Source organism: Eriocheir sinensis, chromosome 29 (genome assembly GCF_024679095.1).
Source record: "Eriocheir sinensis breed Jianghai 21 chromosome 29, ASM2467909v1, whole genome shotgun sequence".
NCBI lineage: Eukaryota > Metazoa > Arthropoda > Malacostraca > Decapoda > Varunidae > Eriocheir > Eriocheir sinensis.
The window spans coordinates 11,628,048-11,642,126 of NC_066537.1; the positions used below are offsets into that span (position 1 = coordinate 11,628,048).

The window sequence follows — 14,079 nt, forward strand, 5'->3', positions numbered from 1 at the left end:
CCACGAATCCAAGAGGTACGATAAACACATCAAATAAATAAATAACCAACTAACGGACTAGCTAATCGAATAAACAAATAAATAAGCAAATAAAAAGGAAGTGATTATTGAATTGGGTGTAATTCTAGATATTTACCTTACAGAAACATTTACTTCATTATACCACGAATCCAGGAGGTACGATAAACACATCAAATAAATAAATAGCCAACTAACAGACTATAGCTAATGGAATAAACAAATAAATAAGCAAATAAAAAGGAAGTGATTATTGAATTGGGTGTAATTCTAGATATTTACCTACTAAAACATTTACTTCATTATACCACGAATCCAAGAGCTACGATAAACACATCAAATAAATAAATAGCCAACTAACGGACTAGCTAATTGAATAAACAAATAAATAACCAAATAAAAGTACCGCGAACATTTCCCCACAACAGCAGACCCAACACACTGCCTTCCACCTCCGCCTGCAGACAACATTCACATCTTGGCTAGCCTAACAGTAACAACACTCCCTGGGTCCTTAAACACATAATACAGTTCTCACACTCACCTTCAGGCATCCCCGAGACATGAATAGAAGTAAAGGGTAATCCAAAAACACACTGAAACACAAAGAACACCGAGAAAGATCAACACCGTATCCTCCCTGCCACCCACAAATGCCATTCACTCAGTACCACATGAGCAACACGACGTCAGCGCACCAAACCGTTGACCCTTGCAACAATTACTATTTTCTAAGTTAATTCACCAGTTTATCGTATAGCCTAACATTAGATTTGGTTATTTATGTATCTGTTAGTGAGCCAGAAATACAGATATCACTTAAATGAAGCTAATAAACGTGTATTTTATCATTATTGCTAAAACTACGGTGCTTCTAATGGATCGTAAGACAACAGCTTCCTTCATTATTCACTTTATTTTATTTTGTGTTTAAGTGTGCAGAGACGTCAATTAAACAAAGAAAGTGCGGGTTAACTCCAACTAGAAGCCATCCACACCACGGAGAATAAACAATACAGATGAATAATAGCAATAATGATTACAATACGTGAACCTTCCCTTCTCATTCCCTTCCCTTCCCTTCCACCCCGCCAGCCAACAAATGGTGTGTGGTGGTGGTGGTGGCGGGGGAGAGGAAGGAAGGATCGCAGTACATAAGGTGTAGCGGCGCGTGTGTGTGTGTGATATAGTGGAAATGACTTGTGTCTTAATTATACTATGGGGAGAAGGAGGAGGAGGGAGAGGGTGAGAAGGAAGAGGAGGAGGACGACGAGGAGGAGGAGGCGTGCTACTGGTGGCGGTGGTGATGGTGGTGGTGGTGGGTCCCTGCCTTCCCTGATCCCCCCTTTCCAATATCACAGCTCGTATTTCTCCATTCCCGTTGTCACACTCAGGAACTTTCACGCCAGACGTATATACGCGAGGACCATGCCTGTGTGTGTAGTGGGAGGGAAAGGAATGGCCGGGGAGAAAGCACTGTGATGTAATCGCTAAAAGAAAATAATAATAATAATAATAATATAATGATGGAGAGAAAACTAAATGGATAATGAAGGTAAAATGAGGTACAATGTCATAATTATAATCGTCAAGAGAAAGGGAAGTGGTGTTGTAGGGAAAGGAACATTTGAAGAAAAGAAATAGAGGGATATAAAAGGTGGTAAGGAGAATATTGTTAGTTGCATGAATTTTGTATAGCAGTTCCTTGGCTATATAGTGGAAGGAAGTAGATAGTAATGAAGAATAAATGTTTGAGATAAAAATGGGTTAGGAAAAAAGAAGTGGAGTGTGATGAATATTAGTAAGATATGAAATTGTTGTTTGGGAAGTTAAATTGTATTGCTATTGTTTTCTTGATGGTGAATATAGTTATTTAATTGTACAGTAGAAGGTAAGGAATAATTAAAAGAAAACAATAAGAAAGAGAACCTGATGGTGTATTCGCTGCGGTGAAGGAGAATATTATTGTTGTTTCTGTCATTGCATTCGTTGTGTGGTGATGGAGGTTCCGTAGTTGGTATAGCAATGATACCAACAGTCCAACACCACATCACGTAAAGATTGGTACCATTAACGCGCCTATATCTCTTCTCCTACTTAACCAACTGCTCTGTATGTATGCTACCTTCACACACCCCGGAAATCAATAGGAAAGAGTGTAAAGATCAAAGCAACTGTGAAAATAGCAGAGCTGGGACTACCGATTGACATTTGGGATCGGTACTACCGGCGGTAGATTACTGCTACCGATACCGATCATTCGGTATGTTGAAGAAACTACCGAATACCGCTACCGATCGCATGATTGGCAGTCAATCGGTATCGGTAGATTGAAAAAGCGAGCGCGGGACTTTTTTGTTAAGACTTAAGAGAAGACGACCCCGGCAAAATGAAACGGACAAGTTTCAACACGTTCGAGCGCATCTATGGGAAGCAGTTAGCAGGAAATTCCAGGTATTACTTTGACGTCATCACGCTTAGCCAGTCACCGGCCGTTCTGGGCGTTCTCAGCCAATCAGAGGCAGCCACGACCTAGCAGATTCTCGCTCCCGCCAAAAGTTTTGGCGGGAGCCCCACTCTTGTTTGGCCTGCCGACGCGAGTAGCCTACACCTACACTCTAGCTCCTACGCTCTCGACAACGTGCTCAGCCTCATCGCCTAGTGTTTTAAGTGGCAGTGTTTTTAAGTCCACCCGCCGCGGCAGCAGCACTTAATCGTTTTGTGCTTTTAACTTTTCAAGTGATTTTCCTTTTTTAAACTTTATTTTACATTAAATTTTTTTTGATCAAGTCAGTGAACTATTTAATCATATTGTTACGAACCAGAGGTTAGGATATGCTGTGTGTTGAGTGAGTGTTTTGTATGTGGCGCGGCGGGGCCCGTGTGTAGGAGTGTGTGAACCCTGTAAGAGGGACGCGGCAGAGTGAGGCTAGTCACGTAAGCCAGTGTCACGTGTGAGGCAGCGTCGGGGAGAGGTGAGGTGTGGAGGCAGCGTCTCCTTCCCCCTGTGGACTTCAGAACGTGTCCTGGGCAGAGGCCATGGGAGTGAGGCTCTGTTAGGTTAGGCTCCAAATTGATGACACAAACTTAATCGTACTTGTAAACTCATTGCTTACTGACTACTTCTATGGCTTTCAAGCTTTTTATAACCTCTGTTAGAATTAATTTCACACAACACTTCCTGCCAATCTATTCTGTGCCAGTAAAAGCATTTTATTATTATATAATTATAGAGTTTTTTAATCTACCGATACCGAATCTATACCGATCGGTAGATTTCTGAAAAATCTACCGATCTACCGATACCGATTGGACGCGGCTCGCTACCGACTACCGATACCGGTGGTAGATTTTTTCTACAGAATCCCAGCTCTGGAAAATAGGCATGAAGTATCTGTAAGAATAAGCGCTGGCGCGGGGTCATTGCGCCGTTGCCTAGGTACTCCACCGTAGTCTGCTCCGCCCCAGTGACAACAGTAGCGAAGCGCAAAGTATATCACATATTTATTTATTTATCATAAAAAATAAACGACCTCACCTGACCCAACCTGATCTGACCTAGCCTGACCTGACCTGACCTGACCCACCCTGCCCTAACCTAACCTAATCTAGCCTGACTTAACCAAACCTAATCTAACCTGACCTAATAACTTGACCTAGCCTAACATAACCTAACCTGACCTAACCTAACCTGACCTAATCTGACATGACCTAACCTAACCTAATTTAACTTTGGTTCAAGGAGATGAGATATTGACGCGATAAAACCAATCTTAACACCACACTATAGGGTACCATTTACTTATTTAACCTTTATTTTTATTTCCTTAATATTTTCTTTGTAATTACATTTTTTTCCGTCTGTTTTTGTGTACTGAGGACTTGAGCTCATCCTTCTTAATGAACTGTTTATAATTATTTAATGAACTGCAGGAAAAACTAGCCTCCCCTGTACCGTTAAACTATGATAAACACGCCACTGCAGAACGTTAATACAGTGCATAATATGGTCTGGAAATGCAGTTCTTTTGTTGGCCATTAGTATACCAAACCTTTATTAAGGCATCGCACTAAAAGAACCAAATAATAAGTGCAAATAACCTAACCAAAACGAGAAAACTAGACAAAAATATATCCGCAGAAAGAAATCCCCGGCAACTATTTAAAAACACGCACTCAGTCACAAAAAAGAGAGTGCCTGCAGTATGAAAATTAGGCTAATCTTGATGAAGCGGAGGAAGTAATCAGCGCTGCGGCACTTGTCTGAAAACTTTATTAACAGACGCTTTGACCTTCCCGGCGAGGCTATGCATGGAAACAACGAAATTACCCGGGAAACGACACCGCCATGAACACACACGAGGAAACTGAGGCATAATAAGACCCTAAAAACAGCCTAATGAATTTTGTAAAGGGGGAGAGAAAGGGAAACAAGAAAAGGAAGGAGAAAAACGACTCAACCATGAACACACACAGGCATACCGAGGCATAATACCACCCTTAAAACAGCCTAATAAATTCTGTAAAGGGGGAGAGAGAAAGGGAAACTAGAAAAAAGAAGAAAAGGAGAAAAACGACTCAACCATGAACACACAGAGGCATACCGAGGCATAATACCACCCTTAAAACAGCCTAATAAATTCTGTAAAGCGGGGGAGAGAAAGGGAAACTAGCAAAGAAGAAAAGGAGAAAAACGATTCAACCATGAACACACACAGGCATACCGAGGCATAATAAGACCCTAAAAACAGCCTAGTAAATAATGTAAAGCGGGGGAGAGAAAGGGAAGCAAGAAAAGAAGAAAAAGGAGAAAAAAGAGAAAAAATGGTAACAGTAACCCACCCGCCCGGTACCAGCTACTCTCTAAACAACCTCCAAAGCCTTGTAAAAAAAAACTAAAAACTCGCCCTCAGAATAAGAAGGAGAATTACGGCATAGCTCGTAAGTTCATTAGGCTCAAGCACGGCATAAAGTAAATTACATAAACACGCTAACTGGCGAGCAAGATTCAAAATTAACTTGAATTAGGAAGGGGTTGAATGGGACGGGAGGGAGGGTGAGGGGGAAGGAGAGGGAGGGCATGAGAGGAGGTACATGAGGGAGAGGAGAGAGGGAGGGGAGAAAGAGAGGGGGAAAGGAAGGAAGGCAATAAGAGCTCTGTAATTTATTTCGCGTCGACAGCCATGGATTTACTCGAGAAAATAATTGACCCACTAAATCCATGGGGGTTTTCCTTCCCTCTCATTCGCCCGTGGCTAGATTTCGGATATTATTCCTCTGCGTTCGGTTCACTTTGGTTTCTTATCGTTCACGGTCCGCAATCAGATTTCTTTTTCTTTCTTTTTTCATATGAAGGAAGGGAGAGGAAAGTGGAAGAGGTGGGAGGGAGGGGGAAGAGATAGGAGAAAGGTAGGGGAGGGAAAAGGGAGGTATATAAAAAGTTTTGTAGCCTAGAAAAGTTTTTAATATTTTGCTAAGAGGAGGAGGAGAAAAAGAGGAAGAGCAGGAGAAGGAAGAGGAGCAGTGGGGGTAAGAGGAGGAGGAGAGAAGTGAAGAAAGGTTGTGGTGAAGAAGTTCTGAAGTTCTTACTGGTATTACTTATGCTTATACGAAACTTGTAGAGGTAAAGTTTTGAAAATATAATAAGGTTCCGTACCACCCCCACCCCCCCGTCCCCCCCCCCCTCTCTCTCTCTCTCTCAGCGGGGTAGCCACAAATAACGACACTGATTACTCTTGTACGGCGTTCTTATTGCCTAATTTTGTCGCCCGCCATCTGTCCATAAATCACTGCTGAGACGAGGGAGGGAGAGGGATGACTAACACACACACACACACACACACACACACACACACACACACACACACACACACAGAAGCCATCACATCCCATCATTATCATAAACCAAAAGTAGTTGTAATATGTTTTTTGTGTCTATTTATTTACTTATCTAGTTATTTGTTTGTTTGTGTATTTATTTATTTCTTCTCCATTTTCTTCTCGTTTTTGGTCTTTTTTTCCTTGTTATTGTTGTTGTTCTTGTTACTGCTGTTGAAGTGGCCGGTAATATTTATGGTTGTTATTGTACTACTTCTTCTTCTTGTTCTTGTTCTTCTTGTTCTTCTTGTTCTTCTTGTTCTTGTTCTTTTTCTTCTTCATGTTATTGTTGTTGCTGTTGCTGTTCTATTCTTCTCCTTAATCATCATCATAATCATCATCATCTTATTATTTTTTTTCTTCTTTCTCCTCTTCTTGTTTTCTTCACGTTATTATCATAGTTGGTGCTACTGATATTTTCCTTTTTATTACTATACCACTCCTTCATTTCCCCCTTCCCCTTCTTCCTCCTCCTCCCCCTCCTCCTCCCTTCCTTCTCTTCTTTTGTTAAGGGATCGGAACTGAGTTTTAATAATGGCCGCGGATTGGCCATCTCGCCTCGATTTACACTACCTCCAGCACGCTCTTCGTCCTCCAATAATCGTTTGGGTTAAGCTGGCGAAGAGGGTCGTGGTGGTGGTGGCGGTGGTGGTGAAAGGATAGGGAGAGAACGGAAGGGAGGTTGTGAAGGGAGACTGAAGAAATGGGTTTGTGATGCTGGTGTTGGTGAAGGTGGTTTGTGTTGGTGTTGTTGTTGGTGGTGGTGGTGAAAGGATAGGGAGAGAACGGAAGGGAGGTTGTGAAGGGAGACTGAAGAAATGGGTTTGTGATGCTGGTGTTGGTGAAGGTGGTTTGTGTTGGTGCTGGTGCTGGTGTTGGTGGTGTGGTGGTGGAAGTGGTGATTGTGAAGGGATAGGGGGAACGGAAGGGAGGTTGTGTTGGGAAATAGGTTTGAGTGGTTGTTGTTCTTGGTGGTGGTGGTGATGGTGAATGGTAGTAGTAGTAGTAGTAGTAGTAGTAGTAGTAGTAGTAGTAGAAGGAAGGGATGGAAAGGAGATGAATAGAAAGAGGAAACGAAAGGTGGCGTGTTAAGGGGACAATATGAAAAGAAAAGAGAAAGTAGATGGTGATGGTGATGAAGATGGGTGGAATGAAGGAAAGTCAAGAGATGAACTGAAATGGAAAAAGAAGGAAAAGATGGCAAGAAGTAAGGCTTGAGTAAAGGAAAGGATGGATAAGAAAGTGGAGAGGCGAGGTTCGTGAAGTAAGAAGGGAAAGAAGAGAAAAATGGAAGGAAGGAAAGGAAGGAGGAAAGTGAAGTTTGTGTGGAAGAAGAAGTAAGGAGGGAAGGAGGTAGAGTAAAAAAATATAAAACAGTAGTGATAACGATAAAGATGATGAGGGAGGAAAGGAAGGAAGTAAAGAAGAGAGAGAGAGAGAGAGAGAGAGAGAGAGGGGAGACACAAAGGGACATAACACTCGTAGTAAACATGAGATAATAATATAAAGTAAGTCAATGGTCGTGTATCTCTCTCTCTCTCTCTCTCTCTCTCTGTAACAAAACGAGGCTATTTGAATGCGTAGACTCCTGCTGTTCCCTTCCCTCCTTCCCTCCTCCTTCCCCTCCTCCCCGGGCAAAAGTATGACAACAGCGGTAAAATCCCCTCGCTACGAGTTATGGGAATCCTCCAGAATTACACCCCAAACTCTTATAAGTGGGGGCCATTCCTCTCTTCTCTCTCTCTCTCTCTCTCTCTCTCTCTCTCTCTCTGGTGTTTGTGTGTGTGTGTGTGTGAGAGAGAGAGAGAGAGAGAGAGAGAGAGAGAGAGAGAGAGGTACTACTACTACTTCTACTACTACTACTACTACTACTACTACTGCTACTACCACTGGTGCTAATGCTGCTGATACGTCGTGTTCCCTAGTTGTTTGCAATATGGAGTAGAGAACAAACTAGATAAAAGGGGCGTGAGGAGTAAAGTGCTAACCCTAACCTAACCTAACCAACCAAACCTAACCGAACTTAGCCTAGGACAGATATGAAGGCTCACGGTAGCCAGATTATCGTATTCACCACATTGTATTCATCATTTTTAAGCCTCAAACTCTCGTACCTACACAAATAACGAAAGAATATTAAAGTTAGCGTTAAAACTGTTATATATTGATGTTTGTTTGTTTGTTTTTGCTATAGCTATCAGTCTGAAACTACGAAAATGCAATACGGTGTGTACGATAACTTGGCAACGCTGGCTCACGGTCTCATAACAAGCCATTACCATGTGAATAAAACACGCTATGCCAGACGGAAGATATGTATTTACCATCTTTCATAAATGCACCTCTATCGTTTGCTAGTGTTTTTTTTAGGCCTGTTTTCTCACACGCCTTCTGCTCTCAAAACAAATATTTCAACAGGCCATGAAGATTAGTCGAGTTCTCGTGAGTTTTTACAATATTTATGATGCAGAATCCTTGACAAACTGTAGGCTACTCATAAAACTACCCATGGACATACCCACAACAACCTCTACGGAAGCCTTGTCAAATAGGAGTAGAAGAGGCATTTCAAAGGCAAAACCAAAACAAACAACAACATATCCACAACAACCTCTACGGAAGCCTTGTCAAATAGGAGTAGAAGAGTCAGTTCAGAGGCAAAACCAAAACAAACAACAACATATCCACAACAACCTCTACGAGAGCCTTGTCAAATAGGAGTAAAAGAGGCAGCTCAAAGGCAAAACCAAAACAAACAACAAAAAAAAAAATGCTATGTGCTTCTCCTGTAAAAAAAACTAGAATGAGAGGCAAAAGAGAGCGCTAAGAGGTGGTTATGGCACATCAGGATCATAACACTGTAATTAACCCAGTCTCCCATGGTCTCACGTTCCGGTATTACCAACTCAAAATAACAACAACTCTACGGAATTTTCCAACCTGTTTTTCACCTCTGCTAAAGTCCACATTAGTATCCACCTATTTTCCACCTTCCTTGCCTCCACTGGGCCTGCTTTCCTATCTGCCTAATCTCCTGTTATCCACATCACTTTCAATTACGTATTTTGAGGGGGTACTCGCCTCCAAATCACATTAGCTGGTATTACTATGTGTCAACAGTGAAATGAATGCCCTAATCGGCCTAATATCTCATTCATTACGTCATTCATTGTCAATCTGCGTTCTTTTTAAAACACAACATTGAGTATTGATTCGTTATATTACTGGCTATTTGTGTGTGTGTGTGTGTGTGTGTGTGTGTGTGTGTGTGTGTGTGTGTGTGTGTGTGTGTGTGTGTGTGTGTGTGTGTGTGTGTGTGTGTGTGAGTGTGTGTGTGCTCTCTTCCTCCTCCTCCTCCTCCTCCTTCAGCAAGAGCAAACACAGCCCCTTCCCTTTCTCCTTTCCCCTCACTTGCATTCTTCCACGTAAGATAACTGTCCCCTCTCCCCTCCTCATCTCTTACGTGAATGGGCCAAAGACAAACACCTGTGAAGATACAGCCCCCTTCTTTACCATCTCCTCCTCCTCTTCTTCTTCTTCCTCCTCCTCCTCCTCTTTCCTTTTCCTTGCATATACATAACCTGGTTTCCTTTACATTTTCCTCGTGTTATTTTCTATTTTTTTCTCCTAATCCCATTCCCATTTCCTTCTTTTCAGTCTATTTATTTTTCATAGTCATTACAATATCGTTTTTGTTTTTTTCCATTCTCATAAGTATACATAGAATGCTAAATTTTCATCCCTCCTCCTCGTCCTCCTCCTCCTCCTACAACAACAACAACAACAGCAACAACAACAGCAACAACAACAGCAACAACAACAACAAATAGAACCCTTTCCCTGTCCTCTATTCCCTCTAAATATCTCCCCTTCTCCTCCACTTCCTCTTCCTCCTCAACCCTTTCCTTCTCTTCCCATTACTACTCCCCTTCCATAATAGTCCCCCTCAATCCCTCCCCTTCTATCAGCCACCTCAGATTAACCCCTCCGCCTGTCTTCCCTCATCCCTTATTCTTTCTCTCCTCCATTCCCTTCACTCCTTCCCTTCCATGATAATCCTTTCCTCCTCATCCTCATCCCCCTCAATCCCTCCCCTTCTATCACCCACCTCATATTAACCCCTCCGCCTGTCTTCCCTCACCCCTCATTCTTTCTTCTTTCCTCTCTTCCCTTCACTCCTTCCCTTCCCTTCCCTCATCCTCATCCTCCTCTTCCTCCTCTCCTCTACTCTCTTTACTCTTACCCTTCCATAACACTCCCCCCTTTTCCCTCCCCCTCTTCCCCCTCACCTTAATCACCCCCCTCACTTGTCTCCCCTCTTCCCCAGGTGTGGTTCCAGAACAGACGAGCGAAGTGGAAGAAGAGGAAGAAGAGTAACTCAGTCTTCCGCTCAGCTGGGTCCCTCCTCCCCTCCCCCTCCCTCCCCCCCTTCCCTCCCATGGGCGGCGACTCCTTCGGCTCCATGTTCCCTTCGTCAGACACCCGCTGGACCATGGGAGGAATGGGCCCCATCAACACAGGTAGGAAGGGGGGTGATGGGGGTGAATGATAGGGGGAATGGGTGTGGAAATGGAATGAAAAGGGTATTGAAGTGGGATGGGTGGTGGAAGCGATGGGGGGGGGTTGATGGGAGGGGTAATGGGGTGTGAAAATGGAAAGGAAAGGGTGTAGGAAGGGGTGGTGATGGGTAGTGATGGGGATGATGCGAGAGAAATTGAGGGGGGGTGAAAATTGGAAGGCTGGGGTGTTGAGATGAAGAGATGGGTGATGGGGTGATGGGTGTTGGTGATGGGGTGGGAGAGTAATTGATGGGGAGTGGAAGTGATGTTATTATATAGATTTTAGAGATAGGGTGGAAGGAAAAGGGTGTTGCGAGAGAGAGAGAGAGAGAGAGAGAGAGAGAGAGAGAGAGAGAGAGAGAGAGAGAGAGAGAGAGAGAGAGAGAGAGAGAGACCTAACCTAACCTAACCTCCCCTTCTCTCCCCACCCCTCACTCATCCCACCTAACCTACCCTTCCCACCTTTCCCCTTCCCTCCCCTTCCCTTCCCTCCCATAACCTAAGAATCCCTCCAGTTCCTTCCCCTAACCTCCCCTTCCCTTCCTTTCCTTTCCTTCCCTTCCTTTCCCTCCTTCCCCTTCCTTTCCCTAACACAACCTAACCTTCCCTCCCTTCCCTTTCCCTAATATCCCTTCCCCTCCCTTACCCTTCTTTCTCCTTCCCTTTCCTACCATAACCTAACCTCTCCTTCTCTTTCCTATCTTCCCTTCCCTTCCCTTCCCTTTCCCTAACCTAACCTAACTTAGCCTAACCTCTTTCCCTTTCCTCCCCTCTCCTTCTTCCCCTCACTTCCTCTTCCATCTTCTCCTCCCCTTCCTTCCCCTCACTTCCCCTTCCCTCCCTCCCCACCATCCTAACACAGTTCCTCTTATTCCAGGCATGGGCACGGGCACGCTGGGCCTGACCTCGCCCCTACAGCGGCAGGGGCTCGGGCAGCTGGGGCAGGGGGGCATGACCATCACCCAGTCCTTCAGTCAGTCCCTGGGGCAAGGCTTCGGGCAGGGGCTGGGGCAGGGGCTGGGACAGGGGTTCGGGCAGGGGCTGGGGCTGGGGCAGGGGCAGGGACTCGGGCTGGGGCAGGGGCAGGGGCTTAGTCAGGGGTTCGGGCAGGGCTTGGGGCAGGGTTTGGGGGGGTCGACGTCCCCCCTCCCCTCTGGGCTGTCCAATATGGGGAGCAGCACCCCCACCTCCATGTACCAGCCCCACTACCAGGCCTTCACCTCCCTCAACACGGCCCTCGGTGAGTACACAGGTGAGTAACGGCCCCCCTACCCGTCCCCCCTCTACCCCCAGCACACCCAACACCTCTGAGGCTCTGACCCACACCAAAACGCCTGACACCTTTCCCTTTCCTCCCCTAACCTAACCTAGCCTCCCCTCTCTTCCCCATCTCTCTTCTCTCTTCACACCTTCTCCCCCCCACCACCCAGCACACCTGACACCTTTCCCTTTCCCCCCCTAACCTGAGCCCCCTTCCGTTCCCCTCCCCCTCCAACACACACCTGCCTACACCAACCTCCCACTTTACTTGGAGTCATAATATACTCGTACACCTACACAAACACACATGCGAGTACACACACACACACACACACACACACACACATTCACTCCAATCACATCTTACACCTCTCCTCATCCCTTTCTCTTAATCCTTCCCTCTATCTCCTTCATTTTCTTCTCCTTTCCTCCACCTCTTTTATAACCTCCTCCCATTCCCCCTCCTTCCACCTTCACCCCTTCCACACACCTCTCCCCCTCCCCCCTCCTCCTCCTCCCAGCCCTGTTCTTTGTCGTATTCTAGAGTTAATGTTTCTGGGTGCGTTGATGAAATATTTATGACCGAAGAGTGTGGATATATTAGTGTTAAAATCCCTCCCTCCCTCCCTCCCTCCTTCCTCTTTCTCGTCTTTCCTTCCCTCTTCGTTCTTTCTTTCCCTTCATCTTTTCCTCCATTGTCTATGCCCATGTTTCCTTCCCCTTTTCCTCCCTTACACTTTCCAATTTTGTTTGCTTTTCCTTTCCTCTCTCCCTCCCTCCTCTTTCCTTCTTCTTTCGTTCATTCTTTCCCTTCATCATCTTCACCATAATTCATATCCATTTTCCCTCCTCCTTTTATTTCTCTTAGTCTACAATTCTTCTTCGCTTTTTTACTCTTCCTCCTTGCTTTCTTTCTTTTTCATATACTCATTTTCTCATTCTTCGTCTTCTCCCATCTTTTACTTCTTACTCTTTTCTTTTGTCTATTATTCACATCTTTATCTACCATTCTTATCTATCATTCCTATCTATCATTCCTTCATTCTTATTTTCTCCCCATCCTCCACCTTTATCTACCATTCTTATCTATCATTCCTATCTATCATTCCTTCATTCTTATTTTCTCCCCATCCTCCACTTCTCATTCTCACTCTCTCCCCACTCCAACCTCTCTCTCACACCTTCTCCCCAGCTTTCCCCTTACTCCCCTTCCTACTATCTCCCCACTCACTCCCCACCCCAACTCCTTAATCACCCCTTCTTATTATCTCCCCAGCCTCCCTTTTTCACTCTCTCTCCCCAATCCTGGTCTCACTCTCATACCTTCTCCCCACCCCTGCCCTCTCTTCCCTTATGCCTCCTATCTCCCCACTCTCTCCCCACCCCTAATCACCCTTCTTATTATCCCCCTATCCTCCCTTCATCACTTCTACACCTTCTCCCCTACTTTCCCATGCTTCTACACTCTCCCCACTCTCTCCCCACCCCCACCCACCCCTAATCACCCCTTCTTATTCTCTCCCCATCCTCCCTTTATCACTTCTACACCTTCTCCCCTACTTTCCCATACTTCTGCTGTCTCCCCACTTTCTCCCCACCCCCCACCCCCCTAACCACCCCAGCCCCTCACCCCAGCTCCCCTCGACAGCTCCGTAATGAACTAAAGGCAGCCTGCTTGCCCCCCTCTCCCCCCCAGGCTCTCCACTAAACTCCCCAGGGCTACCGTCTGGTCTAGGCTCCCCAGCTACTCCCCCGAACAGCGGTTCCTCCTCCCCCGCCACCCACCACCACCACCACCAGCACCACCAGCAACACCAGCAGCAGCAACAGCACCATCAGCACCACCAGCAGCTCAGCAACCACCAACAGCAACAGCAGCAGCACCACCAACAGCAACAGCAGCAGCAACAACAACAACAGCAACAGATTAATTGTAGCATGGGGGGTATGGGGGGAGGGGGAGGGGGGGTGGGGGGCATGGGGGTAGGGGGGGAGGACATGTGGCGGGGGACAAGCATCGCGCAGCTTCGCAGAAAGGCGATTGAACACTCTATAAGCTTTAGGTAGAGTGTGTTTGGGTGTGTTTTGGGTGTGTGTTTGGGTGTTTGGGTGTTTGGGTGTGTTTGGGTGTGGGTGTTTGGGTGTGTGTGTGTGTGTGTGTGTGTGTGTGTGTGTGTGTGTGTGTGTGTGTGTGTGTGTGTGTGTGTGTGTGTATGTGTTTCTCTCCTTATCTGTTTTTCTCCTTGTTATATTATCTATCCATTTATCTATCTATCTATCTATCTTGTCTATCTCTCCACCACCACCACCACTTCTAAGCAATCCAAATTTTATATTAGACCTAGAAATAGCAAACAAAGAAAAC

The 14,079-nt window shown here is 45.4% G+C and overlaps 1 protein-coding gene across 1 annotated transcript in view; it reads left to right on the top strand.

The window, feature by feature from the left end:
* LOC127005284 (homeobox protein orthopedia-like) overlaps positions 1 to 13,781 on the top strand; it is an 80,628-nt gene extending 66,847 nt beyond the window's left edge. The window contains exons 4-6 of the mRNA XM_050874078.1: positions 10,223 to 10,415; positions 11,332 to 11,706; positions 13,411 to 13,781. Of these exons, the coding sequence (XP_050730035.1) occupies positions 10,223 to 10,415; positions 11,332 to 11,706; positions 13,411 to 13,781 (939 nt within the window). The remainder of the gene's footprint in view (positions 1 to 10,222; positions 10,416 to 11,331; positions 11,707 to 13,410) is intronic.
* Positions 13,782 to 14,079: the final 298 nt, after the last annotated feature.